This window comes from Hyperoodon ampullatus, assembly GCF_949752795.1.
Source record: "Hyperoodon ampullatus genome assembly, chromosome: 1".
Taxonomy (NCBI): domain Eukaryota; kingdom Metazoa; phylum Chordata; class Mammalia; order Artiodactyla; family Ziphiidae; genus Hyperoodon; species Hyperoodon ampullatus.
Genome location: NC_136914.1, coordinates 158,001,403 through 158,013,504, shown reverse-complemented (window position 1 = coordinate 158,013,504; position 12,102 = coordinate 158,001,403). Strand labels below are relative to the sequence as shown.

At 39.3% G+C, this 12,102-nt stretch overlaps 1 protein-coding gene across 2 annotated transcripts in view; it reads left to right on the top strand.

Annotated features, from left to right (window-relative positions):
• The first annotated feature begins 406 nt into the window (after positions 1 to 406).
• AIMP1 (aminoacyl tRNA synthetase complex interacting multifunctional protein 1) overlaps positions 407 to 12,102 on the top strand; it is a 37,983-nt gene continuing 26,287 nt past the window's right edge. For both annotated transcript variants that reach the window (XM_079701869.1, XM_079701868.1), the window contains exon 1: positions 407 to 469. In XM_079701869.1, coding sequence (XP_079557995.1) covers positions 468 to 469 — 2 coding nt within the window. In that variant the 5' untranslated portion in view covers positions 407 to 467. The remainder of the gene's footprint in view (positions 470 to 12,102) is intronic.

Here is a 12,102-nt window from a genome sequence, read left to right as displayed (position 1 = left end):
GGAGCTCAGAGATTGCCCTTTGCCCACCAGCCTAAATCAGCCAGAGTTGCCAGCGCCGCCTCCGGCCAGGAGAGCGAACCCCGCGCTCTCCCCTGACAACTCCCAGCTCTCCCCACCACCACCCTCAGCTCGGCCTTTTCCTCTGACCTCACAGCCTCCGCGAAGGAACTCTAAAGAAAGACCCCGACGTCCGGCGTCTTGCTCCTCGCCCAACCTGGCGACAAAATATAGAGACCGAGGAAGAGGTGCGGAATGGTTGGCGTTATTGGCTGAGGAAATGGACGACAGGGAGTGTGGTGTGGCTGCACACGGGAAGGGAGCCACTGAATTTGGAGAAGAATCTGTGGACCGCTCAGGCGTTTAGCGAGGACACCTCATTGGGTCCTTTCTCGCTGCTTTCGTGAGCGGGAGGCTGTCCTTACCGGCTCCGGGCCGAGACGGCCGAGGTTCTGCCTGTTCACCGATACATGTGAGTGTCGTCCGCAGAGGGTCCCGGGGTACGGGGATTGCGAACATAAGAGTCCTCTGTCCCTTAGTGGCCTTCGGATGATAGGACCTGGCCTGCGGGGAAGTCGGCCCACAGCAGCGCCAATCTTGGCATGAGGAAGTAGGGAAGAGCTTGGGACCTTTTGAAGGAGCCAAGTTTGAGAAATGGGATGCGGGGCCGAGGGGAAGGATGTTACTGGAAAAGATATATGCACAAACATGTTTATTTTTGCGTGTGTGAGAGAACCGGGAGGCGGTGACAGGAATTCGTTTATTCCTCAAGTAGTTATTCAGCGCCCACCATGTTCCAAACACTGTTTTAGGCATCGGTAAAAAGCAATGAACAAAACAGACAAAAATTCTTGTCTCCCTGTTGTTCACATTTTATTGAATATACATACTAAACAAAATTAAGAAAAACGTACCGTATCTTAGGTCGTAATGAGTGCTGAAAACAAAGGTAGTAAAGCCGGGAAGGAGGATATAGGTTGAAATTTTAGTATGGCCAGGGAAGGTCTTACTGAAAAGATCACTCTAAAGGTAAAGAGCTGACAGAAGCAAGAGAGTTAATCGTTAGGCTGTTCTGGGGAGGTGCAGTCAGGCAGACGGACCAGACATTGCAAAAGCCATCAGGCAGGAACTCTCCTGAACAGCAAGGAAGCCTGTAGGTCAGAGTTCAGTGAAGCAACTAAAGCTGGAGAAAGAATCAGAGATACGGAACAGGTCATGAAGGATCTTGAGGGCGTCTAACCCATTGGAGGGTTTTGAGCAGTGGAGTACTGACTTCCTTTTTAAAAGAATCTCTCTGGCTGCTCTCAAGAATAGACTGGAGGGAATAGGGTGGAAGAAACACCAGTTAGGAGGCTTTTACATAAATCCAGAGGAGATATGATAGTGGCTTGACTAGGGGTGGTAAGAAATGACCAGTCAGATTCTTAGTGCTCTTAATTTAGGTATGCAAGAATTTTAATGGATGGTCAGTTAATTTTCTTTAATTAGGTTTTGGAAACACTTTTAAAATGACTTGTAGTGTGAGGTTAGGAGTAACAAACACGAGTTAAAATCATGGCTTTACCATTTAATATTTGAATGGATTTAGACAAGTCACATAATTTCTCTGAGTTTATCTATAACCTTATTGTCTCACAAGGTTATAAAGATTAAATGACAATGTATGTAATATGCCAGGCCCATTAAAATAGTGGCTACTGTTATTAACTGTGTTCTTGGTTAAGAAATGGAAGAAAGATAGTGGTGAGTACATCTGTGAGTGGAAAGGTTTGGTTAAATCCTATTGGGGAAAATCTGAGCCCACTAAAAGATGACCTTGTTTGGTAAGTGGGCCATGGGAGACCTAGACATACCGCTTTAAAAATTTTATGCATATGTCACTGGACAAAAAGGTTTTCTGTGTTAATGGCCGTAGTATCTGAAACACACAGGCTGTCTTCTCTTAGCCATACCCTCATAGCCATCCCTTAAGCCCTCCAGGATCCCCAGTGTCCTCATTAGTAAACGGGAAGAAGGCTCTCTGGTGAGTAGAAAAAAACAATCAAGCATAAATACAAATTTCCAATTATAAAATGAATAAGTCATAGGAATGTAATGTACAGCATGGTGACTATAGTTAATAATACTGTTTTGCATATTAGAAAATAGCTAGGAGACTGGATCTTGATGGTTCTCATCACAAGAAAAAAATTGTAACTATGTATGGTAGAGGATGTTAACTGGACTATTGTAGTGTTCATCTTGCAACCCAATCAAAAAATGGGCAGAAGATCTAAATAGACATTTCTCCAAAGAAGACATACAGATGGCCAAGAGACACATGAAATATGCTCAGTGTCGCCAATTATTAGAGAAATGCAAATCAAAACTACAATGAGGTATCACCTCACACTAGTCTGAATGGCCATCATCAAAAAGTCTACAAATAATAAATGCTGGAGAGGGTGTGGAGGAAAGGGAACCCTCTTGCACTGTTGGTGGGAATGTAAATTGGTACAGCCACTATGGAGAACAGTATGGAGGTTCCTTAAAAAACAAAAAAATAGAGCTACAGTATAATCCTGCAGTCCTACTTCTGGGAATATATGTGGAGGAAACTATAATTCAAAAAGATACATGCACCCCAGTGTTCACTGAAGCATTATTTACAATAGGCAAGACATGGAAGCAACTTAAATATCCATCAAGAGATGAATGGATAGAGAAAATGTGGTGTATATATATACATACACACACACACACACACACACACACACACAATGGAATATTACTGAGCCATAAAAAGAATGAAATAATGCCAATTGCAGCAACATGGATGGACCTAGAGATTATCACATGAAATGAAGTCAGATAGAGAAAGACAAGTATATGATATCACTTATATGTGGAATCTAAAAATGAACTTATTTACAAAACAGAAACAAACTCAGACATAGAAAACAAACTTATGGTTACCAAAGGGGAAAAGTTGTGGGGGAGTAAATTAGGAATTTGGGAGTAACTTATACACACTACTATATATAAAACAGATAAATAACAAGGACCTACTGTATAGCATGGGGAACTATACTCAATATTTTGTAACAACCTATATGGGAAAAGAATCTGGAAAAGAATGTATGTATATCTGAATTACTTTGCTGCACACCTGAAACTAACACAACATTGTAAATTAACTATACTTCAATAATAAAAAAAAAGAAAGTCACACAGCTAATGAGTGGCAGAGCTGGCATTTGAATTCATTCCCTGATCACATGCTTAGAAGAAAAACAAGAATAAAATGAACTTTCACAAAAAGCATAGTTTTAGATCTTTCTATGTTTTGACAAAGGTTACTAAAAGTCCCCTGGAATTATTGCTGGTTGCCACTGCTATATATTTTGAGTGTCTCTGGAATGTATCGTTCTCAAAATATTTAATTTTTTAATTTACCTGTTTAAAAATTCTGACTTTTGACACATTTTAAATCCTAGCAGGAGTTTTAACCTAGAGCTGCAATGTGTATAACTGTAATAAAGGTGTTCTTAGAGCGGGGTGGCTTGGCGATTTACAAAACAAATGGAGGAAAGAAGTTTAGAAGGTCAGAATAGGGATGATGGTAGAAGAGAGAAAAAAGTGATTAAAATTACTGTAGTTCACTAGTTCTGAGAGGCATATTTTTCTCATATTTATAGCTCTGAAATAGTGGGGTATTCAATGTTTTAAACTCATTATACACTAAATAGCAGCTGTGACATCGTTGTCACTGCCCAACTTACGCAAACTTGGTTATAACTGATAATATTGTCATTAGTTCAGTTGAGTTGTGTGTACTGTTGGTACATAGTTGTTGAGTTTAATCTCTCAAGTATCCTTTAAAAGATCATTTAGCACTTAAATAAAAAGTTCCTGTGTTTGCAGAAATACATGGAAGAAATAAATTAGGAGTTTGGGATTAACATATATACACTACTATATATAAAATATGTAAATAAGGACCTACTGTATAGCACAGGGAAATATACTCAGTGTCTTGTAATAACCTGTACTGTAAAGACTCTGAAAAAGGAAATATATATATATATATATAAAACAATCACTTTGCTATATACTTGAAACTAACACAACATTGTAAATTAACTATACTTCAATTTTCAAAAAAGAAATTCATGGAAACACAAGAGTGATATAAGATAAAAATAGGGCTAAATTCAAAACAGGTATTTCAATACATAATACAGGATGTGACTAAGTGTAAGAGAACATTAGGTCAGTTAAATCAGCCATGGTTTTTTTCCTTAATGGTACCCAAAATAATGCAGCATCTTATGATTGGAATCATTTTACAATTGATGGTATCTTATATATGATGAAATACAATACTTAGAGTGTCTAAGGAGAATATAAATTTTTACGTAATTGCAATTCTGAAACAGTGAAATCAGATATTTTGAGAAATAGAGAATCACTTCCAAATTTTTGTGGAGTTCTCTATAAAGTAAAAATGAAAGTCTGCACTTAAAACTTCCATTTCAAAGCAATAGTTTATGTTTGGTTCCTAACATTGAGAGCCCAGGGTAAGGGATTTGTTAATTTTTAAAAAGTACTGGCAATTTCAAAATCAGTGGGGAAGACTACTGTAGAGATTGCTGAGGTAAAGGGAAGTCATTTAGAAATGATAAGAATCTCTGAAGTAATCTTTTATGTGTGTTAATGATTCAGATGTAGTCTAAATTCATGTATTTGCTAAAACCAGCTTCTCCTGATTTTATGATTAGTGGCATCTTACAGTAACTTTTTAGGTTTGATGAAATATGGTGATTATGTTGAGAAGAACAGAATTAATGTGAAAGGGCAGAATAATTTAGATAATACTTTTCAAAGCTTTTTATCATAAAAAATGTTTATTTTTTTAAATTTAGTGTAGGAAAAAGAAAAAAAGTCTTGACTCTTACTATCCAAATACAGTTAACATACTCAGTATACTGTTTTCCTGTCAATGTTTTAGATTTGTAATTACTGTGCATGCAATTAAGTATTATATCTATTTTAATCACATAATCTTTTTATTTTTAATTTTGGCGCAGACTGAGCCAACATTCCCAAACTGTTTTAGAAAATACTAGTTCAAATAAATGTTAATTAGGTGTTCCTTGCTTAGTATTCCATGGCTAAATACTTTGGGAAATGCTTCATAAGTATATCCTTTACAGAAATTATAGCTTGGGCATTAAAAGAAATAACTCCAGAATCAGACAGACCTAAGTTTCAATCCTCATTTACTAACTAGCCACATTAATTGGCAAATTAATTTTTTTTTTTTTTTGCGGTATGCGGGCCTCTCACTGTTGTGGCCTCTCCCGTTGCGGAGCACAGGCGCCGGACGTGCAGGCTCAGTGGCCATGGCTCACCAGCCCAGCCGCTCCGCGGCATGTGGGATCTTCCCAGACCTGGGCACAAACCCGTGTCCCCTGCACCAGCAGGCGGACTGTTAACCACTGCACCACCAGGGAAGCCTGGCAAATTAATTTTAAGTCAAGTTTTCTTCTTTGTATAATGGAGATAATTACTGTATTTGTAGATGATCTATGTAAAGCATTTAGCCAGCCCACAATGCTCTTCAAATGTTACCTATTATTATTAACTTTATCATCTGTGAGGAACCCTTTACATGTTAGCATATTAAAAGTTCAGAGGGCGGGCTTCCCTGGTGGCGCAGTGGTTGAGAGTCCGCCGGCTGATGCAGGGGACACGGATTCATGCCCCGGTCTGGGAAGATCCCACGTGCCGCGGAGCGGCTGGGCCCATGAGCCATGGCCGCTGAGCCTGCGTGTCCGGAGGCTGTGCTCTGCAACAGGAGAGGCCACAACAGTAAGAGACCCACATACCACCCCCCAAAAAAAATAAAAGTTCGGAGGAGACTAAGGAAACTTCTGAAGTTTTGAAATCCAGCAGGTACTCAATGTAAAATTGAAAATCACTGGAGCAGTTGGCACAGAGTAGTAAAATGAGCACTGGGTTGAATGGCAAAACATTTGTCTGAGCTTTAAGCAATGATGTTGTTAACAATGTTGCCCTAAACATAACCTCTTTTAAAAAATTTTCTCCAGTTTTCTGTGTGTCTCCCATTTGTCTAAAGTGTAATGAGTATAAGGAACATGTTTAATCTTGCTTCCTACTATAAATCTGGTGCATGCACAAAATCAGGGACCATAAGTAAAATTTGGGTCATGAATGTGTTATTTATAGGGACCTGGCAGGTAACTTAAATGGCAAACAGGAAATTGTGGGTGAAGTCTGTTTTGCCTTGCTTAAAGGCATTCACATTCAGTTGTTTCAAATACTGATCTGTTTGGTGACCATTTATAATCCCTAGAAGAGACTAGAGTTCAGGATCAAACCCTTGAGAACATCAGCATTAAAGGGATAAGATAAAGGAGATGCTAAGGATGTAGGTGAAATCAAGTGAAAGTATCCTCATTTTATAAATTAAGAACATGAAGCAATAGAGAAGTTAAGTACCTTTACCAAGATTGTCACACAGCTGGTAGTATGTGATTCAACCAAGATTTGTTGGCTGTAAATGCTTTTTTTTAAAAAAAAACTATGCTCTCCTACCTGTGGTAGCAATCATTATCTGCATACTACTAGAAAACATTGACATAAACTTATGCATCCCACTTGTATTTTTGAGAAGTTTAAATGACAGTTAATCAACAAGTATAGAAAACCTGTTTCCAGAGCTTCTAATTCTAAAATCAATAAATAGTTCTTAATATTTGAGAAAAGTTTTGTCAACACATAGACCTATTTAGAAATTAATCCAGAAGCAGAGGCAAGATGGCTGTGTGGGAAGACACGGAGTTAGTGTCTCCCCACAACTAGGGTGCCTCCCAGCCGCTGGTGGGGAACTCTGAGGCCCAAGAGGATGGGAGGAACCCCAAAGTGAACCGGTAAGATGTAGGGGGACTGAGAAGGGAGGAGAACTGGAGGCCAGACAGAATCAGCACCCCTGAGCCCGGAGAGATCAGGAGAGGCAGGTGGGAGGGGCCCTTTGGGAGGAGTGGAGGGCGATTGCCCCATCCACTTGGGCATGGGGAGCCTGCTGAGCTCCCAGGCCAATCCCCTGCCCTCCAAACCCCCATCCAGGCCGCATGGGTCCTTGGGGGCATAGGAGGGAGGCTAGGGAGATCAGGAGAGGCAGGCGGGAGGGGCCATCCAGGACGAGTGGGAGAGGAGTAGAGGGCAATTGCCCTGCCCACTCGAGCCTGGGGATCCTGCTGAGCTCCCGGGGCGATCCCCTGCCCTCCAAAGCCCCCTCCAGGTCATGTGGGTCCTTGGGGGCATAGGAAGGAGGCTGAGGGGAGAACAGGAGAGGCAGGTGGGAGGGGCCCTCCAGACTGGAGGAGCAGGAGAGGAGAGGAGGGCACTGTCACCACTCACTCAAGCCCAGGAAGCCTGCTGGGCTCTGAGGTGAGGTCCCCTGCCCTCTTGAGACCAGGGGTGGGGTGCACGCCTGGGCCGCTTCTGTTCCTTGAGCCTAAGCCCCACCCCCACAGCCCCCAGAGCCTTTTCCAGCCCTGTGGGTCCTGAGAATTGGCCCTGCCTACCACCCAAACCTCACCCTTGCATAGGCCCCACCGTCCACAGCCAAGGCCTTTGCCCCCTGTATTTCTCTTTTTTCTTTTCCTTCCTCCTCTTTTTTAGTATTATGATACTGATATACCTTCCAGTTCTTGATTCATCTGCATTTTTATTTTTATATTCTTCCTAACGTATCTGTTAGTTTCCTAGTCTAATTTTAATTTTTACTTTGTTATTGTTGTGTTTTTTGTTTCTTTTTTTCTGCCACACAAGACAGCTTGCAGGATCTTAGTTCATGGGCCCAGGGTTGGGCTCAAGCTCCTGAGGTGGGAGCTCCGAGTCCGAACCACTGGACTAACAGAGAACCTCAGACCCCAGGGAATATTCATCGGAGTGAGGTCTCACAGAATTCCTCATCTCAGCACCAAGACCCAGCTCTGCCCAATAGCCTAAAAACCCCACTATTAAAAGTCTCAGGCCAAACAACCAGTAAGACAAGAACATAATCCCACTTATTAAACAACAAAAAAGATGAGATGACAAAAAATATGTCACAGATGAAGGAGCAAGGTAAAAACCTACAGAAGACCAAATAAATGAAGAGGAAACAGGCAATCTACCTGGAAAAGAATTCAGAGTAATAATAGTAAAGAAGATCCAGAATATTGGAAATAGAATGGAGGCACGGATTGAGAAAACACAAGAAATGTTTAGCAAAGATCTAGAACAGCTAAAGAGCAAACAGAAAGAACGCAATAACTGAAATGAAAAATACACTAGAAGGAATCAATATCAGAATAACTGAGGCAGAATAACGAATAAGTGAGCTGAAAGACAAAATGGTGGAAATAACTGCTGAGGGGCAGAATAAAGAAAAAAGAATGAAAAAATTGAAGACAATCTCAGAGACCTCTGGGGCAACACCACATTCGAATTATAGGGGTCCCGAAGAAGAAGAGAAAAAGAAAGGGTGTAATATTTGAAGAGATTATAGTTGAAAACTTCCCTAACATGGGAAAGGAAATAGTCACCCAAGTCCAGGAAGCACAGAGAGTCCCATACAGGATAAACCCTAGGAAAAACACACCAAGACACATATTAATCAAACTAACAAAAATTAAATTCAAAGAAAAAATATTAAAAGCAGCAAGGGAAAAACAAAAAATAACATACAAAGGAATCCCTGTAAGGTTATCAGCTCATTTTTCAGCAGAAACTCTGCAGGCCAAAAGGGACTGGCAGGATGTACTTAAAGTGATGAAAGAGAAAAACCTACAACCAAGATTACTCTACCCAACAAGGATCCCATTCACATTCGATGGAAAAGTCAAAAGCTTTTCAGACAAGCAAAAGCTAAGAGAATTCGCACCACCAAACCAGCTTTACAACAAATGCTAAAGAAACTTTTCTCAGCGGGAAACACAAGAAAAAGACCCACAAAAACAAACCCAAAACAATTAAGAAAATGGTAATAGGAGCATACATATCAATAATACCCTTGAATGTAAATGGATTAAATGCCCCAACCAAAAGACAAAGACTGGCTGAATGGATACAAAAACAAGACCCATCTATATGCTGTTTACAAGAGACCCACTTCAGACCTAGGGACACATACAGACTGAAAGTGAGGGGATGGAAAAAGATATTCCATGCAAATAGAAATCAAAAGAAAGCTGGAGTAGCTATACTCATATCAGATAAAATAGACTTTAAAATAAAGAATGTTACAAGAGACAACGAAGGACACTATATAATGATCAAGGGATCAATCCAAGAAGAAGATATAACAATTATAAATATATAAGCACCCAACATAGGAGCAGCTCAATACATAAGGCAACTGCTAACAGCTATAAAAAAGGAAATCGACAGTAACACAGTAATAGTGGGGGACTTTAACACCTCACAGCAATGGACACATCATCCAAAATGAAAATAAATAAGGAAACAAGCTTTAAATGACACAATAGACCAGATAGATTTAATTGCTATTTATAGGACATTCTATCCAAAAACAGCAGATAACACTTTCTTCTCAAGTGTGCATGGAACATTCTCCAGGATAGATCACATCTTGGGTCACAAATCAAGCCACAGTAGATTTAAGAAAATTGAAATCATATCAAGCATCCTTTCTCACCACAAGGCTATGAGATTAGAAATGAATTACAGGGAAAACAATGTAAAAAACACAAACACATGGAGGCTAAACAATACATTACTAGATAACCAAGAGATCACTGAAGAAATCAAAGAGGAAATCAAAAAATACCTAGAGACAAATAACAATGAACACATGACGATCCAAAACCTATGGATGCAACAAAAGCAGTTCTAAGGGAAGTTTATAGCTATACAAGCCTACCTCAAGAAACAAGAAATATCTCAAATAAACAATCTAACTTTACATCTAAAGGAACTAGAGAATGAAGAGCAAACAAAACCCAAGGTTAGCAGAAGAAAAAAAAATCATAAAGATCAGAGCAGAAATAAATGCAATAGAAACAAGGGAAACAATAGCAAAGATCAATAAAACTAAAAGCTGGTTCTTTAAGATGATAAAATTGATATACCTGTAGCCAAACTCATCAAGAAAAAGAAGGAGAGGACTGAAATCAATAAAATTAGAAATGAAACAGGAGAAGTTACGACAGACACCGCAGAAATACAAAGCATCCTAAGAGACTACTACAGGCAATTCTATGCCAATAAAATGGACAACCTGGAAGAAATGGACAAATTCTTAGAGAGGTGTAACCTTTCAAGACTGAACCAGGAAGTAATAGAAAATATGAACAGACCAATCACAAGTAATGAAATTGAAACTGTGATTAAATATCTTCCAACAAACAAAAGTCCAGGACCAGATGGCTTGACAGGTGAATTCTATCAAACATTTAGGGAAGAGCTAACACCCATCCTTCTCTAACTCTTCCAAAAATTGCAGAGGAAGGAACATTCCCAGATTCATTCTATGAGGCCACCATCACCCTGATACCAAAATCAGACAAAGATACTACACAAAATTACAGACCAATATCACTGATGAATATAGATGCAAAAATCTTCAACAAAATACTAACAAACAGAATCCAACAACACATTAAAAGGATCATACACCATGATCAACTGGGATTTATCCCAGGGATGCAAGGATTCTTCATAATATGTAAATCAATCAGTGTGATACACCATATTAACAAATTGAAGAATAAAAACCATATGATCATCTCAATAGATGCAGAAAAAGCTTTTGACAGAATTCAACACCCATTTATGATAAAAACTCTCCAGAAAGTGGGCATAGAGGGAGCCTACCTCAACATAATAAAGGCCATATATGACAAACCCACAGCAAACATCATTCTCAATGGTGAAAAACTGAAAGCATTTCCTCTAAGATCAGGAACAAGACAAGGATGTCCACTCTCACCACTATTATTCAACATAGTCTTGGAAGTCCTAGCCACGGCAGTCAGAGAAGAAAAAGAAATTTAAGGAATACAAACTGGAAAAGAAGAAGTAAAACTGTCACTGTTTGCAGATGACATGATACCATACATAGAGAATCCTAAGGATGCCACCAGAAAACTACTAGAGCTAATCAGTGAATTTGGTAAAGTAGCAGGATACAATATTAATGCACAGAAATCCCTTGCATTCCTATACACTTATGATGAAATATCTGAATGAGAAATTAAGGAAACACTCCCATTTACCATTGCAACAAAAAGAATAAAATACCTAGGAATAAACCTACCTAGGGAGACAAAAGACCTGTATGCAGAAAACTATAAAACACTGATGAAAGAAATTAAAGATGATACAAATAGATGGAGAGATATACCATGCTCCTGGATTGGAAGAATCAATATTGTGAAAATGACTCTGCTACCCAAAGCAATCTACACATTCAGTGCTATCCCTATTAAATTACCAGTGGCATTTTTTACGGAACTAGAACAAAAAATCTTAAAATTTCTATGGAGAAACAAAAGACCCCGAATAGCCAAAGCAGTCTTGAGGGAAAAAAATGGAGCTGGCGGAATCAGACTCCCTGACTTCAGACTATACTACAAAGCTACAGTAATGAAGACAATATGGTACTGGCACAAAAACAGAAACATAGATCAATGGAACAAGATACAAAGCCCAAAGATAAACCCACGCACCTTTGGTCAACTAATCTATGACAAAGGAGGCAAGGATATACAATGGAGAAGAGACGGTCTCTTCAATAAGTGGTGCTGGGAAAACTGGACAGCTACATGTAAAAGAATGAAATTAGAACACTCCCTCACATCATATACAAAAATAAACTCAAAATGGATTCGAGGTCTAAATGTAAGACGGGACACTATAAAACTGTTAGAGGAAAACATAGGAAGAACACTCTTTGACATGAATCACGGCAAGATCTTTTTTGACCCACCTCCTAGAGTAATGGAAATAAAAACAAAAATAAACAAATGGGACCTAATGAAACTTAAAAGCTTTTACACAGCAAAGGAAACCATAAACAAGACGAAAAGACAA